The 25445-nt window shown below is 34.7% G+C and overlaps 2 protein-coding genes across 2 annotated transcripts; one reads left to right on the top strand and one right to left on the bottom strand.

Moving 5' to 3' along the window:
* The first annotated feature begins 1040 nt into the window (after positions 1 to 1040).
* LOC144551429 (Protein kinase superfamily protein) lies at positions 1041 to 6279 on the top strand. The gene is made up of 2 exons (XM_078299388.1): positions 1041 to 1641; positions 4941 to 6279. Exons 1-2 carry the CDS (start codon positions 1112 to 1114, stop codon positions 5782 to 5784), a joined length of 1374 nt encoding a protein of 457 aa, XP_078155514.1. The 5' UTR covers positions 1041 to 1111; the 3' UTR covers positions 5785 to 6279.
* A 2696-nt stretch (positions 6280 to 8975) lies between these two features.
* Positions 8976 to 13820, bottom strand: LOC144551419 (IQ domain-containing protein IQM3-like). The gene is made up of 9 exons (XM_078299380.1): positions 13506 to 13820; positions 13040 to 13154; positions 12885 to 12950; positions 12553 to 12641; positions 12045 to 12132; positions 11580 to 11729; positions 11141 to 11233; positions 10270 to 10371; positions 8976 to 9936 (listed from the first exon to the last, which is right to left on the bottom strand). Exons 1-9 carry the CDS (start codon positions 13694 to 13696, stop codon positions 9268 to 9270), a joined length of 1563 nt encoding a protein of 520 aa, XP_078155506.1. The 5' UTR covers positions 13697 to 13820; the 3' UTR covers positions 8976 to 9267.
* Between the last annotated feature and the right edge of the window lie 11625 nt (positions 13821 to 25445).

Genomic DNA, 25445 nt, shown 5'->3' with positions numbered 1-25445 from the left:
GGTCTTGGCTGTCTGATTTAGCAAATCGTTTGAATATATATATATATATTTTTAACATCCTTGTTCCTTCTTATTGACTACCTGTCTGAAATTAATGTTAGCCTTAACAAGACATGAATCCCTCATGCATAATAAATATTTTTACCCCATCATTACATGTGACGAACCCGGACAGGTATGTTAATCTGATTAAAAATTTCCAAGAGTTGCAAAAGTCTTTAGCATTAAAAATCCTTTTGAGTTACCTAAACCTAGGACTGCACAAAAAAATCGTAGTTCGTGATTCGATTCGAGTTTGATTCGAAAAAGTTTGTAAAAAATTAGATTTGAAATAGTTCAAAATTAATTCAAACTAGACCTGGTTCATTTGAAATAGGTTCGCAAACTATTTTAGTTCGAATCTCCAAGTAACATGAACCGTTGATTTTCGCTGATGACTTAAAATTTAAAACATAAGACTGCCTAGCCATACTCATAAGTTGTAACCCTCGCTCTCAGTTCTAAAATCTAAATAACTTTCACCTCTCGCTTTGGACGACTACGATCACTCTTCTTTGTTGTAAATTTTTTTGTAAAAGATTCAAAATTGGGTTCATAAAAAATTCGATTCAAAATTAATTCAAACTAAACTCAAACTGAGGTAAGTTCGATTCGGTTCGATTGGTTTGGAGCCCTACCTAGACCTAACGAAACATGTGTTCTCTTTTTTTGATTGAAAGAAACATGTGTTCTTAACTGTTCCGTGGGAAGAATGCACTACAATATCCTGGTCTACCGAAATCCGAACCCGAGGCGGAATCCCTGCCCTTAAATCAGGCCCCATCGCCCCACTCCGGCCCACCAATCGGCCCAACAATTCATTCTTCTTTAGGCCTTATATTGGGATAACAACTCTATGGACTTGGTGTACTCTCAAGTTGTAGGCGAACACCCAGTGATATGCTGGACCCATCAGACAAATATGGAAGGACTAAATTTTGTATAGAACCGGTTTACCAACGAAAATTTTATTCTCCCACTCTTCCCTTTCAAAAGCCTCCTCTGTCCCTCTCCAAATTCGCCATTCTTGTCTTCACTCAAAACTCTGTCTCTCTCTTCGTCTGTGCACAATATGCCGGACGACCTAGCGGACGAGCTCCAGAGCATAAGCTTCGGCTCCTCTGAGCGCTCAGGCTCCTCCACCATCTCCACTGCATCCGCCTCCTGCTCCTCCTCCTCTGGTCCGCTCTCCAAGCCCCACTCCTACACTGCCGATCCTCTCCTCGCCACGATCCGTCGTCTCAGATCCGAATCCTCCGCTAACTCCCTCTCCATCTCCGATCTTCGCTTCATACAACGACTGGGATCGGGCGACATCGGCAGCGTCTACCTGGCTGAGCTGAAATGCAGCGGCAAAGAGACTGGCGTGATGGCAGCAAAGATTATGGATAAGAAGGAACTGGAGGGTAGGAATAAAGAAGGCAGGGCTAGAACAGAGAGGGAGATACTGGAGATGATTGACCATCCCTTCTTGCCAAGGCTGTATGGTGTGGCTGAGAGTGACCGGTGGTTTTGCCTCTTGACTGAGTTCTGTCCTGGTGGCGATTTGCATGTGCTCAGGCAACGGCAGCCTTGTCGCCGGTTCACTGAACCTGCTGTCAGGTAAGCTTTTTGTTTATAATATTAGTAACCATCCCTTTAATTTGAGTAATATTAGATGTCTTTTCTGTTGTTGATAGGAGGATAATTAGCTCTCATGATTCAAATGGCAATTTAACTGTTTAGGCGTATTTGAAATGATATATAATTAAGGTGAATAGCCCGACATTAATTAGCATTGATGTGTAGGCGTGGTTTTGCCTGGGATTAGGGAGTTGTGATTTTCATATGGTGATAACCTGATGGGGAAGTTTAGCGATATAGCTTAGCCACTAGTTATACGCGAAATTTCTTCCACAAAAAAGGCATTAATATACAAGTACACAAATCAAGAAATTTAGAATATGGGTTTTTTAAGGTTAGAATTATGGGGTTTCAAAAGTAATAGCAACAAAACATGAGGTAATGAAGATGTTCTGTACGGCATTTATCATATTTTTTTTGAGGGAAAGCACGTAGGCAGGCATTTATCATTTTGGCCGTATAGCATTTTCCAGCTCTGCTTTTGTTTTGCTCAGTGTTGAAAGTTATTGGGATCTGGGTGATGTCGCCTTCAAAGGATGAATAGTTATAATAAAGAAATAAAATTGAATAATTGAGGAAAAAGAAGATCATGATTCATGCCCGGGTTCTTACTAGATTTTCTTTCCTTTCTATATATTTTTATAGATACTCTCTATTATATGGATTATGGAGGGATATGCTCTTGCTTTTTTGGAAGAGGGTCGTATAGGATTTCCACTCGGCCTTTTTTTGTCCTTTTTATCAATTTCTGTGGTCTTTCCATGTAACGAAGACAATTCTGATAGAGAAGTATTTCCCCTCGATATAGTGACTCGCGACATATTTCTGTCATAGAATTGAAACGCATCGAATCTCGAACTCTGTTTTACCACACGAATTTCGCCCGTCTCATCAATGGGACTCCAGTCGCTTGTTTCAAGGGACGTATGACGATCTTCTTTGAGAAAGGATCTCTCACTCTATCGCTCAGAAAAGGAAAAGCGGAACAGGAAAACTTCCTAATTGTCTCAATTTTAGTTAATAATGGAGGACTCCATTCCTTAAATAATGTATTAATATTCCAACGTTGTCAGAATATGTTGTAGTTCATTTTTGGCGTTTATCTGATGCATGAGAAGCAACACGGCAGGCAGGCGGGTTCTTTGGTGATTAATTTAAAATTATTTAGTTCATTCCGTAACACTAAAATATGGTGTTATTTTTTTTTTTTCTGTTCTTCTGCAAGTTTAGTAGCATAATTTAATCTAAGGATGTTCGAACTTCGAAGTTTCCATTATTCCCCTCAAATGGACAGCAGCGTACTAGTGTTACTTTACAGATGAAAATAACTTGCAACTTGTTATTTATTTGCATCTGATCGGTCATTTTCAACCTTCAGATTTAGAATTAGGAGGCTTGGATCATAGTACGTACCGCTTTCTTTGTCTTTCAAGTACTTGAGTGTTGCAAGTACTTTCCGATGGTCGGTGATAGATTTGACTCCACCAAATTAGACCAGCTCCCTTAGAATCCCAGTTAGATAATAATGCACAATAACCTTTCGGTCTCATTAGCTGCCTGTCCTGTTGTTCTATTATATATCTAATGATTGAATTAGTTTAGCTATTGAACTATATGTTATTTGAAATAGGAAAGTTTAGATATGTATGTGAACATAATTAAGTTGGTAATTATGAAATTTCAGAATTGTCTGGGCACACCAGAAACATTTTATTGATCTCGTGGGTAGCGTTCCGTTATCCTGACACTTTGAATTGGTAGATTCTTCCTAATTAACTGTTTAACATAATTAAAATTTAACTAAAAGCTAAACTAAATAAATACTAGATCGTTATCAGCACTCAAAAAGATCCCACAGAATTAAAATGGAGTGAGTTATACTATGTAACAACGCCACAGAATGTCGATAGGAGTACACATATTTGTGTACAGTATTATAAGGATAAAAAAAAACCACTCCTCCATCACTCCATGCCATCTTTTGAGCAAAGAAAAAAAAAAGCCAAGCATGCATGAGCCTTACATTGGGGCATTCAAAATTTAAAATCATGAAATCACGGGGGCACATAACATTTGGGTCCACAAACTAAGCATTGATCATGTTCCCCCCTACATTTCCAGTTCTCCTCCCGTCTTTAAGCATGGACGGGTCCCCCCACCTTAGCCACCCAAGAAAAGAGCAGGGAGTTTAAATTAACATAGTGGATTTAAATGCACGTACCAGCATGTATACTTTATAATGATAACGCCAGTAGATGCTCCTTATTAGCAACAAGTGGCGACACCAAGCTACCATGCCTTCCAACTACCAGCTATATCATTGCCCTGCTGGAAATTGTTGAAGGATCATGAGACCACCAGTTGGCCATTGGCTCTACACGTCATGGGTTATATGTCGGGCTGTGATTTGTGGTTTTGAAAGACTAATTGAACAACCAAATTAACACCATCCTATCCATTTTGTTTTTGTTTTGCATGTTCTGTATATATAAAGTATGTTTTTAATTTGGTTTTATAGGTTATTGAGCTTGTACCAAAACCCAAACAGACTACTGTTTTGTTAGATTAAAATGGATCCCTACTATTCTGTTTAACAAGTAAATGATAAAGCTGTTGGAAGTGTCGCATAACATGCATCCAGGGCCAGCGAAGTTGAGGTCAAGTCAAACCACATGATTTTAGTATGTAGGCTTCTGATTGGCACCACGTGAGAGGACATACATTATGGCACGTTCATTTAACAAAAGGTGTCGCATATTTGCTAATTTGTTCAACATTTTCCTATTATTATTGTTATTATTACTATTATATCATCATCATTATCATATTAAATTAAGAGTAAATATCAGCTTTGCTAGCTTTACATGCATTTTGTTTCTTCTATATGTTTCTGTTTTTTTTTTTTTTTCTTCGAAGTTTGGGTGAAGGATCGTCTAGTTATTGGTCAGAATATAAATTAAACATAGGTCTCGCGTGGAATCTCCATGATGCATATGACACAATGCCAACATTGCGCCACTTTTTAAGACACCTGCACATTTCAGTTTGACCATGTTCACGCAGCAATCAATTATACACCCTTTACTATAATGTTACTTTATTATCTTGATCTATCTCGATTGTAGCAAACTAGCAACTCATCTTGACCTCTTACTATTGTTATGTATAATTACAGACATCAATGCAAAGGACACCTTACAGTAATTAATTATTTAGATTAAAGAACAATTTTGTCGAATTAAATGCGATTCTAATCTCTCATGTCAACGTTTTTCCAGATTTTATGCGGCGGAGGTAGTTGTTGCTCTAGAGTACATCCACATGATGGGCATTGTGTACAGGGACCTGAAACCTGAAAATGTTTTGGTGAGATCTGATGGTCACATCATGCTAACAGACTTCGATCTCTCTTTAAAATGTGACCCCACCGCCCCTACCCCAGCCCACGTCATCTCGGATGCTTCCTCATTACCTCTCACCTCGTCGGATTTCTCAGGTTCATCATCTTGCATCCTACCCAGCTGCATCGTACCAAAAGTATCCTGCTTTCAGTACCCAAAATTGAAGCGCAAGAAAAGACACTTCTCAATCCGTCGTGGCGGTGGAAGCGGAAATGCCGGTCCATCTCTAGACCTAGAAGTTGTGGCTGAGCCAGTCGATCTTCGATCAATGTCATTTGTTGGGACCCATGAGTATCTGGCGCCAGAAATAGTATCAGGCGAGGGGCACGGCAGTGCCGTCGACTGGTGGACTCTGGGCATATTTATATTCGAATTGTTATATGGAGTAACACCGTTTAAAGGAAACGACAATGAAATGACACTAGCTAACATAGTGGCACGTGCTCTCGAGTTCCCTAAAGAGCCGGTCGTGTCGGCTTCGGTGAAAGACCTAATCGCTGGCCTGCTTGTAAAGGACCCCACCAGACGGCTCGGGTCCACTGTAGGAGCCACAGCAGTCAAGCGGCACCCGTTTTTCAGCGGTGTCAACTGGGCCTTGTTACGATGTGAGAAGCCTCCGTATGTTCCACCACCCTTCCCTGTCTCAGCCAGTAGCAGCAAAAGAGAAGCCGAAGATGTATCAGATGACAGCTGTCCTGGTACTCCAGTTGAGTATTATTGAAATAAAAGAAAATAATTGTCATGGGCGTGCATGAACAGATGCAGAGAGAATGTTTAGTGAAAAGAGTCAAAGAGTTGAGGAAGATCCGTTTGAACCGGATCAGACGGCATCACAGCTTGGCCTTGTTGGGTGTTGCGCAGGTGGCAAGCTCATGGGGATCACACGAGCGGGACCACGTAAAGCACGTGATGAGGACGTGGTTTTGAGTTATAGAAATCTAGAATTGGGTAAAGGGAACATTGTTAGTTTGAATAAGCTGTAGCCTGTAGGTCAAAACGGAGAAATTCTTAGGTGGACTTGATCTATAGATCTCCAAGGGATGGAAACCATCTAATAATAAGGGATGATTATAGAGTCTGTAGACCAAGTCCGGGTAAGAGCTTCTTCGACAAGGGGATCTAATTTTGTTATGTGATGTTGAATTCGGTGGCATGAAAGTGGGGCTGAGTATATAACAATTATATTATCATTGGATCAGAAGTTATTATAATTAGTATATATATTTTTCATTTAGAAAGAGATCAGGTGCATTTATTGATGGCTTTGGTGTTGCCAACACTATTAGGCCAATGGGGCCTTCTCATTCGTCCAGCCAGCAGCATTCATACTTATCTTTTCATCTACAGGACTCGGGACAGCATTATCGTAAAATAAAATAAAATGAAACAAAACGCAATTCTACCGGTTGAAACTTGGGGTGTGAAAGAATTAGCGGTATCAGCTGCTAAGGTATGCATCGGATGGCTCGTATACGTTACAAATTGTTTTTATTCGTTACAAATTATTTTTACTCATATTTTATTCTTATCTATTATGATTGTCGGACAATGAAACGGTAGCTGTTAAATAACGAATAATACTATAATAATAATTTTTATTATTTATTAAATAAAATATTTAAACATATACATTTATTTCACACATCTATATTACTTTGTTGAAATTTTTACTTATCATGCTAAGCGCAAATAAACTAATTAAAATACTCTTTTCAATGCTTATTAATATATATTGATAGGGCCATGTGCCCAAAATCCTTATAAAATAAGTTTTGGATCAAAAAGGGTAACTTGAGTGTAAACTATCTTGATGAAATCAACCAAAAAACAAACAAAAAACCTAAGATAAAAGAACAAAAGCAACCATATCACATGGCCCAACCCAAGACCACAGCGTCTCGGCCCAAGGCCTCAAATCGAGATGGGTCGTGTGCCACGAGAGCGGCGTCAACATGCCCTGTCCCGTGAAAGTCTGATTCAGAATCAATTTATGGTTACCTCTGCTAACCCTCCGTACAAGGCGGGTGCGATTTAATCACCGCACTCTATGTGGACGTTACCGCACTCTATGTGGACCCCGCATTCCGAGATATGCGAACGTCACTGCACCTAGTAGAAGCGTCACTGCTTCTATGCGAACTCCTCTGACAATTCTGACAACGCAGGATGTCAGAATAATGAGAGACTATTTAAGGTGAACAGTTCCACTGAGTCGGGGCTGACACTTTTTCCTAAGCGAGATACCATATAGGATAGAGTCTGAGTATCTCACAACTACCTTCGTGTTCCCGACTTTACTCTTTCTATCTCGGATCGTCTCCTCGAGACAGAACGATTCACACACACCCAACTCGATTTCACACTATGGCGCTATTGTCTCGCATTGACATAGTCTGTATCATATATAATATTATTTTTTTTTTTGATAATTATCCGATTGGGTAACAAGTACGGAATAAACTTTATCCGTATCCTTACCCATTTAGATAATAAAAATAAATCTTTATCCGTATCTGTACTCAATATTAAGTTTACAAAAAAATAAATTTTATCCGTATCAGTCTTATTGGCTTTGGTATGGATCGAATAAACAGATAAAAGAAGGGTGGCATTGACACCCTATAAAGAATTTTATGAATTTGTATATTTCAATATAGATGGAATAGAATCACATGACTATGCTCTAGCTAGGTGTTGACTATGTATTGATGAGTTAAGAGATAACTGATTGAAAATTTCTAGGGGAGAGATATCATTGAAAAACCTCGGGGCGAACCCAACCATTTGAGGAGCTTGGCCATTTTGATAACACGTCTGTATTCCTGTACGCCGTTTAATTAAGTAGGCTAACATTAACATCAAGTTTCCAATAAAAAAAAACATTAACATCAAGCCCAGAAGTTATGCTTTCATAAGAGCTCTCAATTAGGCCCAAAATATTTGAAAGAAAACTTGGGTCGATGCCCGCATTACATATTCAACAGATTTGTTACAGGGTATAACTGTTCTGATGAAATGTATGAAAAAGGAAAAATGCGCTCAATACATTTGAGCCGGAACTAAAAGTACAGAAAAATGCCAGTGAAGGAAACAGAAAATTTGAAATGGTTTTATGAAATGTCGGATGAGATAAGGATATGAACCGTTTTTTTTTTTTTTTTTTTTGCAAGGCTTGGTAGTAGCTACCAAGTAAGGACATGAACCGTTCAGATCAATTAGTTGGACTTTAAAATGAAGATGAAGATATGAGATATGATTAGAACACGAAAACAATGAGACATTTTAATCCTACTTTTTTAAATTAAATTTTGTTGATTGGAATTATTAAATTGTTTACTTTTAATTGGAAACTGTTCATTAAGAAGGAAAATAATTTTAATCATCTTTCTACTACTATACACAACTCCTATCAAATAACGTAATAATATGATTAAAGGTCGGACAATTTCACTATAGTGAAGAATGTTTTCTATTCAAAATAAATCCTAATCAAATAACACCGATTGAAATCTCCCTCCAAATCTTGTGAATTGAAATCATTTCGCAGTTTATCTTGTATTCCAACAAAGCGAACTAGAAAAAAAAAAATCCCATTTCTTATTTTATAGGGATGAATTTCATTCCGATTAAGAGGAAAGTCATTGTACTTCCTGGACATATGGATTGAACATACAAATAAAATAGTAATGTTACATCTAATTTATTATTTGAAGAAAGTCGGTTTGCCTACATCTAATTTATTAAGAATAATAAGATAGTAATGTTACATGTGTTACATGAAGTTAAGTGCTTGCCATTCGTAAAAGGAACATGTGATTCTAAACAAAATGTCTATTTGACATAAAAAAAAACATGTATTATAGTAAAGAATTGCAGCAATTTTAAGTATCTTGAAAAGAAATATGCCACAAATAGCAGATAAAACTTGAATATAACACCACTCCTATCTTAGCACAAAACTGCCAAAGTAATTCTAAAGAGAAAAAAAAATGCTTGTAAAGTCGCAAACATTTTATCTTATACATAAGACCAGTCATATCTTAGCACAACTAAAAGCTAATCACGAAAATGGGTAAAAGATAGAGAAAAGACAAAAGCAATTGTCCACACTATCATTTATTATGCAGGACAGCCTAATTTCAGCATTGGTGACTTAATTTGCAAATCAAACAGGCATCTTAGAGGACTAATCTCAAAACTTACTTCAGTTTGCACATGGTGCATCATTTTCTACAACAGATGGTGCCACAGCCGCAGAAGATATCACGTTGCACCCATTTTCAGTACAGTGTGGCCCAACAGGAGAGTTTGCATGAAGCCCAGCCAAGTAGCTTGGAGACAAGCGAGGAGAAAATCTTGTTGGAGTAGTTGAAAATCTCGGCGAAAGAGATGTAAACTCAAGAGCTTGCATTCTGAGCTCAACTGGGTAGTCGGCTATGCACCCAATGCGTGGGCCAGCACCAGTGGACCACTTGCGAGACAGCTGGGTAGCCAGCTGGTAAGTGTTAGCCTTGAGCTTTGATTGGATCCTCTGCAGGACTGCCTCTTCTTGGACCGGGGTTTTTGGGGTCTTCAGCCCGCCTGATAAGGTCCTCTGATAGCTTGGTTTTGGTGGTACTTCAATTGAAGGCCGGGAGAATTTTTGGTCGTTGTCTGCATTTTGGTTATGCTTGTGTCCAGGCACAGATCCAGAAAGGTCAATTCCAGTTTGATCTTTAGTTTTGATCTTTTCAGCAGTTTGGTTAGATTTAGGTTCAGGTTTTCGTTCAGTTTCTGTTTCAGTTCTCTCTTGGGATTGGTCCTGCTCTATGGCCGAGTTGGTTTCATCCTTTTTGGGGTCATCATAGTAGTCTTCATTGGAGGAAGCACGCAACTGGTAGAAAACCCAAAAGAAAATGTTGTTGAAACGATTAAGCCACAGTATATAAGCAAATCACAAAAATGTCATTCGTAGTCCTGCAAAAAATGGAATACTCCATCTGTAGCTTTCTGAAGCCTGAAATTTTTTCACCCATGCCCCTTTCAATCTTATTAAATATATGAACAAACAACTCAATTTCTTCATTGTTTCAATCTTCAAAAATTGTGAGAAGCATGAGAGTACTTTTTTATATATTCTGAAGACATTAGAGGACGAATATAAATCTTCCAATAATTAATATTCAATATGTCTTTTGTTTTAAGAGGCATATGATAAATATAGTACCTCGATGCTACTGACGTCAGCCCCTTCCTCTCGTAGGAAGCTGAGGAAGTTCTCCAAATTCTCTTCCCCAGGTTTGTAGTGTCCACTATAGCCCCAGACTGACTGTTAGTAATTTATGGTTAGATTAAAGATACGTACACTCTATAAAGCCAGAATTATAGCATTAGCATATGATGTATATATAAAAGATTCTGGCTAAGTTACTTATATAAGCTTATCAAAACATGTGCTTATAAGTCATATAATCGTTTTCAAAGTCCAAATGACAAATCCAAATTATTCAAATCGATCTCCTTCATGAGCTCTCATGAAAGCTTCATTTACATATAAAATTTTGAAATTTTGAAATTGAAGATTTTTTTAATTAATCTTGATGGATTATTTTTCTGAAAAATCTTTATTTTCAAAAATTCTAAAAAAATTATAAAACATTTTCAAAAAATGTAAAATTTGGTCTCCAAGCACATTTCAATATGGAGATCATGTTGAACGGTTTGTATCGACACTGTTTCAACTTAATAGATATATAACTTATAAGCATATGTCCTCGTAGGCTTATATAAGTACTGTAGACAGACTCTATATAAAAATAAACATCAAGATGTCTATCATAAAGTAATGTGGAAAATAATTGTCCAACAGATGGACTTCATTCAAGTAAATGAATAAATAAAGCATATTATATATAAAAAAAAACCTAAGTCAAGTAATGCTGGCAATTTTGTGAATTCACATATTGGGGTAATTTCATGTTCTTCTTAGTAGTATAACTAGATTTTTGGATTGCATCTGCTTGTTTTGAATTTTTTATTTTCCTAACCCTGTAGTCATACAAAACATATCCAAGTTTGTACAAGAATTGTTAAAGTACCTTAAGGACTCCATTTTCAGCATTAAGCCTCCCAGCAGCTTTGGTGGCACCTCCAGCTAGAAAGCTTGAATGGTGAAATAACCCTTTCTTTTTCTACAAAGGCATAACAGTACAAAAGAACAGATAAAGAAGTGAAAGAAGAAAACAGTCCATGGAAAGTAATTTAGGTTAAAGAACAGTCTTATGAACTATCAGAGGACAAAACCATAAATCAGTGTAACCAATAAAGAATATAACTTTATTTAGATTTGGAAAATTTATATCCGAAATTTTAAAACTCCTTAATGTTCTTATTTTTTTCAATTTGGGAAAAGGATCAAAATGCATAATTTGTATAATCTCTTTTCAGGAGAAGCACTGAACATATGCATAGAATAAAGCCTATTTAGGTATAAAAAAGTACAATAAACAAAAGAAAAATTAAGACATAATTTCATACCAGGCCGGCATAGAGATGTTTGTCAGTACTAAGAACAAATATCCACTTGCCGCCCTCAGCTCCGCTGTTGCGTGTATCGAGGTAATCACCAGATTGTTTGTGCATTATCTTTCCACAGGCCACCACGTACTCATAGTGTTCCCTCTCTTGCTATACATCAAACAAATTGTCACGAGTACAGAAAGTCAAACCCCTATTAATAATCAGAATTTAATGTATTTGATATGTGTTAATTTATAACTTGCAAGATTTTAATATAACATATTTGATGCTTCGTCTTACAAATACGATCACATATTTATTTTTTCTCTTTTGTTAACCAAGGTTTTCATAGAAACATATATGCACCATAAAAGAATTGGTGACAAGGAAAACAAAAGCACAGAAAATAGAAACTAGAATTGTCGAGTAATTATCACTAAAATGGTGCTCTAGAATGATTATTTATGGAAAACTAACACTCACAGGACTGAGATACTTGATGCATTGAGTTCTGAGCTTTGACCTTGGGCACATTTCCAGATCAACATCCCTCCCATCTCCACAATCTAGCCTGAAAACATTAGATTTTTAAAAGGAAGAAGATTTATTAAGAAAGAACACTAATATAGTTTTGTTACTGTCCTGATTGTACAATTATACTAAAACTAATAAGGCTCTCCAGGCGTGACTAGTTGACCAGGATGAAGTTGTTGTAGATTAGGTTTATGAGCCACTGTGCTGCAGAATAAGATCCTCAAAAGCGGTGAATTTTTTTTCCGGCACAGATAGAATTGGCAGTATTTTTGCTGAGATTTCTGTGCATTGACATTCATGTCATGCCCCAACCCCACCCCTCTTTACACACAGTAAAAAGAAAGTTCCAACAGCATGGGGGGCGTGCTGTACGTTTTACAGCACGGTCAAAGATGACATCTCAGTTAACTGTATACCAGTCAGGTACAGTACCACAAAACCAGAAGAAAGTACTAACCAGTAAAAGAAAGGCTGGCCAGCTTGGCTTTGAGTCCACACGTCATAGTAAATGTGTAGGTTGTGCCCGTAGCGGTGCCGTGGATCAATCTGTCAAACAAAAATTCAAGCCATCTCTTTTTTCAATTTTATTTTTCAAAGCCAAATGTGTTGTTTCTTTTTTGGAATAAAGGTCAAATGACCTAAAAGTGTGCAGAGCCAACTGAAAAATCTTTTCTTTAGTGGTTAATTTGTCAATGAAAATCAAAATAAAATCTTACCCTTGGAGAAAGGAACATACATTAAACTACAATTGGAAATGAACATAGGAAACTGAGAAGCACTTAGACTTACTGCTTCTATCCAGTGTTGAAAAGCAAGAGTTAGAGCCTCTGAATCATGAGCTAAACCAAATCCTACCTACAAAAGAAGACGTATGTAAAAGAAAACTTAGCAACAACAAAAGAAAATAAATTTATATTATAGAAACTATGGCATTGTCTTAGCACCTTAGAAGCATTCAAGCTAATGCGACTCCACCTAGATGAAACTGATTCTGTCTTTGGATTTGTAAAGAAAGACACCGTTCTGTGGTTCAGCCTAGTGAAATCAAACAATTGCCACCTTGCATCAACAAAAAATAAAACATCCCCGTTAAATTACCATTAAGCAAACAAACTAAGCAAATTCCACTTTTCAGCAAAATGCAAAACATCATCCCATTTATAAGGCCTTCGTAACACCATTATCCACCAACCCATTAAAAAAAGAGTACAGTAATTCAAATGAATAAAGGATCATGTAGCTTTCTGAATCCCATTATCCGATTCAAGTACTAACGACCAGTGTTAAGCCTAAATTGGACTAGAATTAAATAACAATTGTATCTGATGAAAAATCACGAACCCAAAATATAAACATGGTAAGAAACCAAAACTATTATCGCGTCTCTATCCTATCTATAGGGTAACGAACCAGAGTTCTTCAGCAACGACAGCTGAATCAGCTAATCTGCGCCGTGTCCGGTAGCTCCTATAAACCTTCTGAACCTTAGTTGCCGCCTTGAACGACCCGTCTGTAAGGACAGGCGACTGGTCGCCTTCTCGAACCTTCGATTCGAAGTCGCCATTGTTCGGGTGAGCTGGAAGCACAGTCTCTACCTCCATTGATGAGAGAACGATGAGCACTTGGATTTGTTAATCTCGGTCTGATGATTTATGTCTCTAAATATCCGCTTTGGTATGAATGTCGGAGCAGGTGCGGTATTTGATTATTTATAATTTCTCACTGGAGGAGTAGAATATTTAATAGTCGTTCCCCAAAAACGAAATAATTAAGATATTAAGTAGTGTTTCGATATTTTGACTGGTAATAAGGGTGTACGTCAAATTAAGAGCTATTTGCACATCTCTAGAGTTACCGACTCGCGGGTCAGAGCCAACAGCTACTTTTGGTCCATCCGAACTCCTGGGTCCCATCCTCAGAAACTTCTGACAGGATGTGTTACAAATATTACGAACAGAGAAACTTAGATTGGTAGCGTAAAAGTTGCTGGAAGGGACATGTACGACAAGTATTACGACTAGAGATTGGTGACTCACCGAGATCATAGATAAACAGTCAAAGGACCACATGTATCATGTATTGACCTGACCCCTGTATTGCCATTTGCCACCCATATTTTTTTTGTAGAACTTTATTTTTCTGAATCTTTTATTGCATTTTTAAAATTTTGTTCGTATATATATGTCCTTGGGGAATTGATGTGACCTGTTGCATAGATGTCTCTTCGTTATAGCCTTATAGATTATCTGGGAACTTGAATTTTTTTTATAAATCATAATTAATAAACAGAAATTTACGAAACATGATTTTTTTTTTTTTCAAAAACCATAAAGATTGAATTGTCAATTGGATTTCTCTATTTTGTTTGGCAATTCGGTCTCATCCTTTTTTTTAGTTTTTTCTATTTTTTTTTATGTAGCTTCTGTGTGGCACATCCAGACCAAATAGCCATTTCGGTCTCACATTTTTTTTTTCATCCAGACCAAATAGCCATTTCAGTCTCTCTCTCTTTTTCCTCCAGACCAAAATCCATACCTCCTTGATCAACACTAAAGACCTGTTCCCTTTGACTTCAGAAAATCAAAATCAAGCACGCTTTGTTTTACTGATTTCTTGTGCCTCTAACTATGTTGCTTTTTATATCAACCCTGACCCATGTAAATGGATCTCAGCATTAATGAGGAACTAATTAGGTTTGTGAGGAAAATATTTACAAATTTTTCACTGAATTAGCTCTGGAAAATATGACAGAAACTAATTTTGTTTTTATAATTCAACATAATAGAATAACCCGTCACAATCATCCTTACAAGTATTACAAAAACACCAAAATAGTACCTCTTGAACCAAACAAAAACAAATACCACATAAGATACAGACTCTCTTCAAAAATTCAAAACTTCAAAATTGTCAAATTAAGATAAATCAACTCAGTTCCCCACGCATGTATTTTACTTGTACTAGTCTCCTATGCCAGAAGACCAGCACCATTTCTTTTACCAATCAAACCGACAAGCTAAAAGTTTTTCTGGAGACCGAATGCTCCATTCGGTCTGGGTAAAAAGAGGTACAATCGAATGCTCATTTCGGTCTCCAGAAAAAAAAGATCTTCTGTGGCTGCAGTTGTGGAAAAGTGGAAAAAATGGCGAGACCGAATTGTCACTCATTTCGGTCTCCAGAAAAAAAAGATCTTCTGTGACTGCAGTTGTGGAAATGCTGAAAAATTGATGAGACCAAATTGACAATTTGGCCTTAAGAAAAGCAAAATGGGGAGACCGAATTGGCAATTTGATCTTTCTGGTTTTTGAAAAAAAAAATAATCATGCTTGTTCCGTAAATTTCTGTTTATTAATTATGGTTTATAAAAAGAATTCTGGAAACTTCTAGAACATTATTATTTTTATAATCGTAAAAGTTAAATTTATTGTCACGTTAATAACTTAATTTAGTATTTTTCTTACATCTTATTTTTATAATTTTAATTATATTGGCATGATAAAAAAATTTATTATCAAGATTGTTAATTTTACAATTGCAAACATTAAGAACCACAATTTTAGCACAGAGATGCAGGTTCGTCTTTTTACAAAGAGACACATATTCAATTTTTTTTACGGAGAGACGCATATTTAATTCTAAAATATATTAGTTATGTTTTATTGTGAAGTAAATTTAATGATAATTAAATTACTTATTTTATCTCACTCCTCGTATTTTACATCTTATTTGATAGTTAAAGTCATGAATTAAATTAATTTATTTAGAGAAATAAGATATTGAAAAATGAACTCATATCTATCACAACCAACATGCATGAGCTCTTTAATTAAAAAAAAAGTTGCACAAATTATATCTTTAAATCAATACTTACGTCTAATGTGATATTTTAAGAGAAATTGTTTATTTTGCAATAATGTTATATTAATAGTTATTTCATATTTATGTACTTGAAATTAAAATTATCAAATCAACATTTGCAACTTCTTTACATGTGGGATGATGTTGCTCTAACACCAACAAAGAATTTTTTACCATTATTTTCTAATTTTATCATTACATTCAAAATTTAAGGTATCTCTTACCATATAATTAATAGCTAAATTTAAATCTGAAATACGATTATTTGAATAATCATACAATACACAATTGACTTAAAATTCGATAGATAGACCAGATCTCCCTCCTTCTTTAAAAAAAATATTAATTTATCTTTCTATTTAGTGGCAAAGAGCAACACCATTAGTGTGAGAAATCGTAAGTTCAAAATTCAAATAAATAATTTTTTATGAACAATAAATAAAAGTTGATAAATTAAATCTTTATTTTTCTATTTTTTTTTAGGATAAGGTGGCAAGTTGCTTTATTTTTCTATCTTTTTTACCATTATTTTTCTTACACCAACAAATCCTGAATCGGGATAGTGGAGAATGTTGGCCATGCGGAGATAAGCTCTAGTGCCTCTAGCTTCTAGGCTTAATTTTTTATTTTTTTCCGAGCATAAATTACTGAGTGCATTTTGTCTTTTCATCCAACCGAAATGCATCTACCGAAGACTTCTATGGGCTTTTTTTGAAGTCAATGGATGGAGGCATCGCTGTCGAATAAAATAATTAAATAAATGGCACCAATCGGACTTAATTTTGTACTGTTAATCTTTGAAAATGTTGCTTTCAGATTTAATATAGTGGGTCCCTCCGACTCCACCTCGATTTCATATTAAAAGTTCTAATCAATTAATGTTTTATAACAAAATAAAGTTTGTTTCAACGGGTCTCAGTTATGTCTAACACATCACTTAAGTTAGATATAAAGTAAGATAAATTGTATATTTTAATGCAGATTGCAACAGGCCAATCTTCATTTAGAATATGTAAGTTTAAATTTCAGCAAAAACTACTGAGTAAACTTTAAGAAAATTTTAAGAAATTTGATTTCATGTTATTCTACAAAAAAGTATAAAGAAAAATAAAATTTTCATCTAACGAATCGAATTTAATAAAGATGCCTTAGAAAATGTATTGTAAAGAAAATTTTGGAGGTAAGTATTTATTAATCCTAAACTGCTTTATTGGTTACATAACAAGTATAATGAGATCCACATAGCAAATAAAATGTGTTTATGAACCTTTCATAAAAGGGAATGAGAAAAAAATATAATGTGACGCATGTGAATCATGATAAATGCATTGTACGTTTTGTTTCAAAGTCGTAAACAGGGATTTTAAATGCAGATCTTGAGACCAATAATTTAGGGAACGTCCTACACTCCTAGTTTCCTACCAAGCCGATTTTTTTTTTTTGTATCCTCCAATAATTGAAAATTCCAAATATGCCCTTGATTTTTTTTTTTTTAAAGTGCCTCAACCGCAAGAATTCTGGGCAATTTTTATTCTTTGAGAACGGTCATGAATTCTGGCAGTTCACAAGGACAAAACCGCCAGGATTCTTGACGATTCAGTTTTTTTTTTTTTTTTTAATTCTCAAATTGAAAACACTAAATTAAAATTTGATAAAATACTAAACTAAATCTCAATGATTGTTTTATTTTTTTATAGCATATTCTAGACCTGAATATCAAAAACGCTAAATTAAATTTCGAAATAAAAATATAAAAAATATCTAAATATGAGATTTCATACATTTATATGAATAGTATCTAACAAAGAGTATGGTAAAGGACAAGAAAATCGAAAATTAGACCCAAAAAATCGATCGGAACTTAAACTCAAGTTCTAAGGCTTTTTCCTTTGTTTTGTTTTTTTGCTATTATGACTGCATGCATTTGTCCGATGAACAAAAATTGTTCAAAATCTATATCTTCTTCTCGTTGCCTTTTCTGAAAAATAGTTATATGCCTAAATCTGACACTCGAGCGTCGAGATATACTCGTTTGAAGTTTCTTCGTCAGAGATCACCTTCTCGGTGATGATATCGTCCCTCTTGTCTTATCCCTCATCCTAGCTTCACCTGTTTAGGCAATTACTCCTCGCGGAAATATATGTACAACCTAGAGGTACTTTAGAAATGAGAGAAACGATTTTGAAAAAGATAGAAACAAATGCATTATAAGTTAATAATAGGGAGGCATAGATCGTTGACGTGAAAAAATTTATATTTCTTTTAGCATACACATATAATATAGTAAAACTATACAATTGTTGAAGCATACATATACGCTCTTCTGATAAAAAGGATGCTCATCTTTTTTTTTTAATTGAACTAATACAATATTTATGTTTTGTTCTATTATTTAGTTAAAGTTTTATATTATGAAGTTGATATTAATAATTAAAAAAATGTTGAACAATTTTATTTCTCAATTAAAAAAAAAAATATATCCTAGTGGTTCTGGTTCTAGAGAATCGTCAGAAATCTTAACGATTCTGAAAGGATAAGAAATGTCAGAAATTTTTACGGTTGGAGCACTTAAAAAAAAAATCGATAGCATAATTGGATTTTTTTTTTTTAATTATTGAAGGATATTAAAAAAAGATCAGTCTAACCAAGCCTTTAAGATAAAAGACAATTTTGCGGACGACCCAATTTGTTCAAGGATCATGATAATTATCTCCATACTCTCATTCCCGCATTTATCCCTACATTAACTTCCATAACTGCCATCGGAGAACTATAAAAACTCCAGCACTAATTTTTTTTTCTAAAGTCTTAATACTTACGCACGGAAGTAGTTATCTCTAAGAATGAAAGTATTTATACCTCAAACAAAATCTCAAACTACATGGGGGGCATACACGTTTTTAGAGGTGAATTTTTTTTATCTCATTTCAATCTCGTCCACATTTCTGACGATCTATGATGAATTTTGCAAATCTAAAATCACGAACGTCTTTTACGCAATTTTCTCTTTGAAATGAGATCTATGATGACATACTTTCAGACTCGTCGACACATAAGTATTTATACCTCGTCGTGCAAGTATTTATACTTATACTTGCAAGTATTTTTTAATACGACACTGACTAGCATATGAAAGTATTAATACCAAGTATTATAAATATGTATACTTATAGGTACGTTTGGATCGTGCAAGGAATAGCTCAAGAATAGCGATTTTTGGATTAGTGATTGAGAATAGTGCTAACCCAAGAGATTCAAGAATAGCACTAACTTTGGCTATTCCGGATTTGTAGAAATGTTGTTTGGATTGTATGTTAGGAATAGCAAAGGCCAGCGGGTGCTAAATCGCTATTCTTGCGGGTGCTAAATCGCTAACCCAACGTTTTCACGGAATAGCGGAATAGAGCTAATCCGGAGCTATTCTTAATCTTCGTTTCACGTTTGGATGACCCTCTTCTAAGAATAGCTCTATTCTTTGAGCATCCAAACGCACCCTAAAGTATTTATACTTATATAAAAAATACTTGAATAATCACCTCATATACGTGTTTCATGATGAATATTTTTTTGTATGAAATAAATAATTAGTGGGAACCATAGTACAATCTCTAATTTTAAAAGTGTTTAAATAATTAGTGGGGATCATAATACAACCTCGATATCACCTTTTTTATTTAACGTGGACCTTTTAATTTTAGAAGTGCTTAAATAATTAGTGGGGATCATATTATAGTTGCAAGAATAGAGGGGAAATATAAGTGGGAAGATAAATATAATTATTCTTTGTCCAAAATTCTTACAACAGATTCTATTGGATGTAAATTTGCATTTGTTTGTACAAATTCAGTACAATAGTTACATAATGTAGTTATGTAAAAGCAAATATAGTAATGACACCGTACAGGTCAGATGTTGACCAGACCAACTTTTTTAGTTTAGAAGTGAAATTTGAAACGACACTTCTCCAATTGTATGCTTGTGTTTTTGAGTCTCAATTTTTTTTTTTTTTTTTTGATAATGCCAAACGAATTTGACTCTTTATGTTATATTATTGAGCTGTTTCCTGAATTTTGTGTAAAACTAAATTTATTAAAATAACTATTTTTTTTTAAAGGAGATCATTTTGTATTAAAAAAAATGAACAACTAAAATTCTATATGAAGATATGGATCTGACTTAACAGTTGTTTAAAAAAGATATTGCTTATTGTTGTTTCAAAGGTATTTGTTTTTAGAATTCGTTTCGAACAATATTAAGAGTTTATAAAATGCATGAATCTAATTAATAATAATAATAAATAAATTTTAGAGTACAAATAATATATCAAACTTTCGATAATTTTACAATATTAAAAAAAATCCACAAAATTGTGAATATTACGAGTATAATTCCAAATTATTTGTAAGGTTCGGTATAGAGTGCTGTACAATAGTTACACAATTTAATCTCATTATGCTGAACTTCAAGTTCGGTTTTGTTATTATTTTTTTATTTTGTTTGGGAAATCGAACTTTGAGTTCGATTTTGTACTCCTTTTTATTTTCCTAAAGTTCCGATTGACTCAATTTACTCAAAAGTATAATAAAATTGGCAAAGTAAAGAAAAACAATGTTTAGTAAACTTCTCCAAAAGTTATGAATTGAGAAAATTAGATTTCCAAATTTTAAGGCCTTGACGTGTGAAGGGTGTGAATTTTTTTTTTTTTTTTTTGAGAAACCGAACTTAAATTCGTTTTTTTTTTTTTTTTTTTTCTGTGAAGAAATGAAAGATGAACTTCAGTTTCATTTCCTTTCAAACTGAAGTTGGGTTTCGATTTAGTGCTCTCTAATTTTCTGTGACATTGTATGAGAAGAGTAGGTCAAACATGGGTTCAAACTCAATATCAGTGATGATGTTTTTTTTTTTTTTTGTAATTAAGTTGGTTTTCAATTTTTTTTAATTATTTCGTGATGTTAAAAAAAACTTCAAAGAAGATGTTGCAAACGATATCTCGTCCCAATATATCAAGTCAGTCAGCGACTGTGCCGTTATTGTCAGGTAATAAAAATCAATCAATCAATCAATCAATCAATCGATTAGATATATAATTTTAGGATTCTGACAGGTTTCCCATCCACCAGTGTTGCCTTGTACACTACTAGAGGTTTGCTATACCCGAAACGGGTTAAGCCCGTTTTACCCGGCCCGTACCCATTACCCGTTTGACCCGTACCCGTCGCCCGGGTCAAACGGGTCAAACGGGTAAACGGGTACGGGTAATATACGGGCCGGACAAGGCGTTTGAAAAAAAAACCCGTTGTACCCGTACCCGTTTACCCGCCTACCCGTACCCGCCTACCCGTACCCGTCTACCCGTCTACCCGTACACGTACCCGTACCCCGTACCCGTACCCGTTACCCGTACCCGACCCGTTTCAGTTCAAAAAAATTTTAATTTTTTGAAAAAAAACAGAAAAAAACAAAGAAAAAAACAGGAAAAAAAAAAAAAAAAAAGGGCGGATCCGACCCGTACCCGGATACCCGGACCCGTACCCGAGGTACCCGTACCCGTCAACCCGCAACGGGTACGGGTAATAAACGGACCGGATATAGATTTTGGGAAAATTACCCGTCTACCCGTTACGGGTTTTACCCGTACCCGACCTACCCCTTTACCCGTCCTACCCGTTACCCGTAACGGGTAACCCGGAACGGGTCACGGGTTACCCGTTAGCAAATGTCTATACACTACCCGTTATAATTAATCCAGTATAACAAATTAACAATGCGTTCTAGTTGCTTTCAACGATTTAGACGTGCACACGGTAAAAAGCATCCACCATTTGGTGGCATATGACAATATGCATGACAAAACAAAGCTGGAAACAGTCCGATATTTGTCGTTCGTACCTTATTTTATCTTCTAATCCAGTACGGATATTCTGCATGTTCAATTAATTATAACGGGTAGTGTACAAATCGTTATCATGACTTTGTAAAAATATAAATTATTCGTAGAAGATCATATCAAATTTGATTGCTTTAGACACTAGCTACAAGAGTAACGACAATGTATTTTTATTTTAATTCACTGCAAATTAATTGTCTGAATGTTTGACAAATTATTTTTGAAGTTTTGCAGTAGGTGAAACTAATTTTTTTTGTATCATAATTAAGAGACAAAAGGAACAATAAAACCTCAAAAAAATATAATAAAAAAGGAAATGAGGACTTCCGAATTAATTTATCATAAAAGTATAATAAATCATCTAATCAAAATCACATGAAAATATCTTGCACCCTGATCGTAATTTTTATAAATACAATGAATGGGCCACACGTATAACCTTAATTAAATGATCAACTTATAAATCAGTTTTGGTGCTGGCACGTACGGACCGAAATTAGGAAGTTGCATTCTTGCAAAATGCAAACTTAAATAACACAAGATCATCTATAAATTGATCATAATCAATTAAGTCAAGTCTATAAATATGTCTCATGTTATTGTAATCAAATATGAGTCAGTTTAATTGATTATGATAAACATGAGTGTTTTTTTTTAAATTTAAAAAAGAGGGCGAAACTCACCGATTTCATTAGAAAACTAGATTGTTGAGATGTTTTAAGTTATAAACAGCTGAAGCAAAAAAACACGTACAGACACTGGTACATACCAGTAACCAAAACAACAAAAATACAAGAAGCCACTTGCCACTGATAAACTACAACCTAGACCGAGTAACATAAGCAACTAAGTATCAACAAAGTATGTAACAACAAAACACATGCTAAATACAAAAGAATCATCTAAGTTATATATCGAGGATTGTATCAAGCATAAGGATTATATCTTTTTGTGCATGGAAGGTGCGTGGTTGCCTCTTCCTCTGACAATCTTAGCTCTTGTTGTATAGGTATCAAATTTTGAGTAGGAAAATCATTAGTATCTAAGGGTAAGATTAGATGCAAATGAAGTAAAGAACTATTATTGAGTGTTTACCTAAAAGGTAGTAAAGGAAATGATCTTAGAACCCACTGTCTTCAGTGATGGAATCTTTGCATTCTGAAAACATAATTTGTTCATCTCAAGCCAAATACATCAAACAACTGCTCCTCTCAACCAATTGCTTATCTTTTAAAACGATAGGTGCATTAATGTATCAAACACCATCCATACAGGTACTAATAAAAACAAAATTGTTATGAGCAGAGATCCACTGCCAAATTCTATTGATAAAAGAACATTGCACAAAGATGGTCAGTTGTCTCCAACTCACCACAAAAAGGATAAGTAAGATTACCCTGCCATCCCTTCTTAAGAAAGTTTTCTTTAGTTAATATTTTATCTCTTTTAAGCAAATACATGAAGACCTTGATTTTGAGGGGCAATTTGAATAACTATATTTAATTGAACTCATTATTCTTAATTCTCCCATATTCAAACTATTGATAAAAAGAATGAACCGTAAATTTATCCATAGAGGACCATCTCCAATAAATAGAATCAACCAAAGAAGGAATATGAAGCAATGTTGTAAATAGCGGTATGCGGTTGTCAGACGAACGAAGTACTGCCAAGCGATTAATCGGTATGCGGTCGATTAATCGGAATTATGTGGACAATTTAACATTTTTCTTAAATTTATGTATATATATCATAATTTATTTAAAATAATTTATTTAACTCATTAAACCTATCAAATAAACTAAATTTAACTTAGTTCCAATATTATAACAGGACACTACATTTATTTTTTCTTAACACATAAGCAGTTTACATGTTCAAGTAACACATTTATTTAATGAAAAAATAAATTCAAGAATTAAACTTTTTCAAATACTAATAACATATTATTCGAAAGAAATGAAACATTCCAACGTAAAATCACTAAATTTAGTTTATGATAACAACTTAGTTTCATAAATATATATATGTCGTACTAATTTAAAAAAATACATCAGTAATTAGTAGAAAAATATATTTATATAAATAGCAGATGAATTAATCAATTTCAAAGTAAGTAAGAAGAAAAAACATATATAAAAATATTGAATGTATGTCCAAGCATTAATAAAACTACAATACATGTTATATAAAACTTATTATCACACAATATCGTGGAAAAAATAATCAATGTAAAAAATAAATATTCACTGGAATAAATTAGAATAAACAAGAATAAACGGAAATAAACGGGAATAAACAGATGATTAAAAGGTAAAATGGCCGATTAATCATTTTCATTCGCAAACAGGCATCCGTTAAGTGTATTCGTAACGGTTTGGCCGCCATTAACGATTAAATGGCTGTTAAGATCATTTTTTACATCACTGATATGAAGTGTATTATTTAACTAAGTGTGCAGTTTTATGCCACTAGTAAGTAATATACCAATCAATTGTCTAGTAAAATGCAAATGCAAAGAGATATCCTCAAAAGCCTCAATAACTAAAAAATTAGGTCAGAGGAATAATTAAAGAGATTAGGATAAAGAGTGAGCAGTGTATGGTCAGAACACCATCTATCCTTCTAAAACAAGATTGTAGAACCATTACCATTACCAAGCTGTCTGGTAAAACCCACCTCAACCACATCAGTGCCCTTGAGAACACTTTTCCAAAAAGGTGAACAGGAGAAGAGACCCCTAATAAACCATATTTAGCTAAAATAATAGATTTCTGTTCACACAAAAGCGTATGCACAAAGTTTCAGTACAGTAAACTGTACCTTTTAACCTTAAATACACTTTCGAGTCAGATTGCAAGTGCACAATCCTATCATGTAGTATATTATCAGGTATCGATCACAGGGACGGTTCAAATCTAAACTGGACCCTACCTAAATTACTTCAAAACTAGAAGTTGGAAAAATGTTGATTTTGGTATTTATGTTTCCTAAACAATTCAAATAGCAGTAATTAAATGCAAGAAAGTAAATCAATTTGGTTTTGATCAATAATAAAAAGGCGTTTTCAGGGTTTCTGATTTCATCTTCAACTCTGCCTCTCAGCACCCGACGCGGGGCGCATGGGCCTTGAGTTAATACAGTATGCGTATGTTTCTGCGTTGTTTCTTTGTGTAAGGTTCTACTGACCGTACCCAATGTTCCTAAACCTCAACTCTCGTTTGTTGGCTTAATAAACTTGGTAACGGAAATGTAATTTCACCTTCTTAGGTTTCCAACCCTAAACTCTCGTTTATTGGCTTTCAACCTAAGTTATTTGTCCGGTTTACTAAAGGTATCCACCACCTCTCGATAAATGGAAAAATTCACCTCTCAGTTACTATTTGGTCTCGCCTCACGGCTCGAAAACCTACCTCAAGTACTTAGTCTAGTTGAAAGAAACATCAAGGCCAAAATACTAGAAAAGATGCTATAGACATCTAATAGTAGACAACAATAATCATTCAATCAATTTCAACAAAGCAATTAAAATAGTACTCAAGCAAATAAACAAAAATATTCAACACAGATTCAAACAACATGCATATAAAACAGAGTATCTGACT

The sequence above is a fragment of the Carex rostrata genome, chromosome 1, assembly GCF_964058835.1.
Source record: "Carex rostrata chromosome 1, lpCarRost1.2, whole genome shotgun sequence".
NCBI lineage: Eukaryota > Viridiplantae > Streptophyta > Magnoliopsida > Poales > Cyperaceae > Carex > Carex rostrata.
Note: the sequence above shows the minus strand (reverse complement) of the source record. Positions and strands in the feature narration are given on the sequence as shown.

What these genes read in the sequence shown, in the direction of transcription:
- LOC144551429 (XM_078299388.1), top strand. Translation starts at nt 1,112, where the DNA reads ATGCCGGACGACCTAGCGGACGAGCTCCAGAGCATAAGCTTCGGCTCC. An exon ending in TTCACTGAACCTGCTGTCAG is followed by an intron (nt 1,642 to 4,940) that starts GTAAGCTTTTTG and finishes ACGTTTTTCCAG; the next exon opens with ATTTTATGCGGCGGAGGTAG.
- LOC144551419 (XM_078299380.1), bottom strand. Translation starts at nt 13,696, where the DNA reads ATGGAGGTAGAGACTGTGCTTCCAGCTCACCCGAACAATGGCGACTTC. An exon ending in GGCCAGCCTTTCTTTTACTG is followed by an intron (nt 12,133 to 12,552) that starts GTTAGTACTTTC and finishes TAATGTTTTCAG; the next exon opens with GCTAGATTGTGGAGATGGGA. An exon ending in CTGACGTCAGTAGCATCGAG is followed by an intron (nt 9,937 to 10,269) that starts GTACTATATTTA and finishes GTTTTCTACCAG; the next exon opens with TTGCGTGCTTCCTCCAATGA.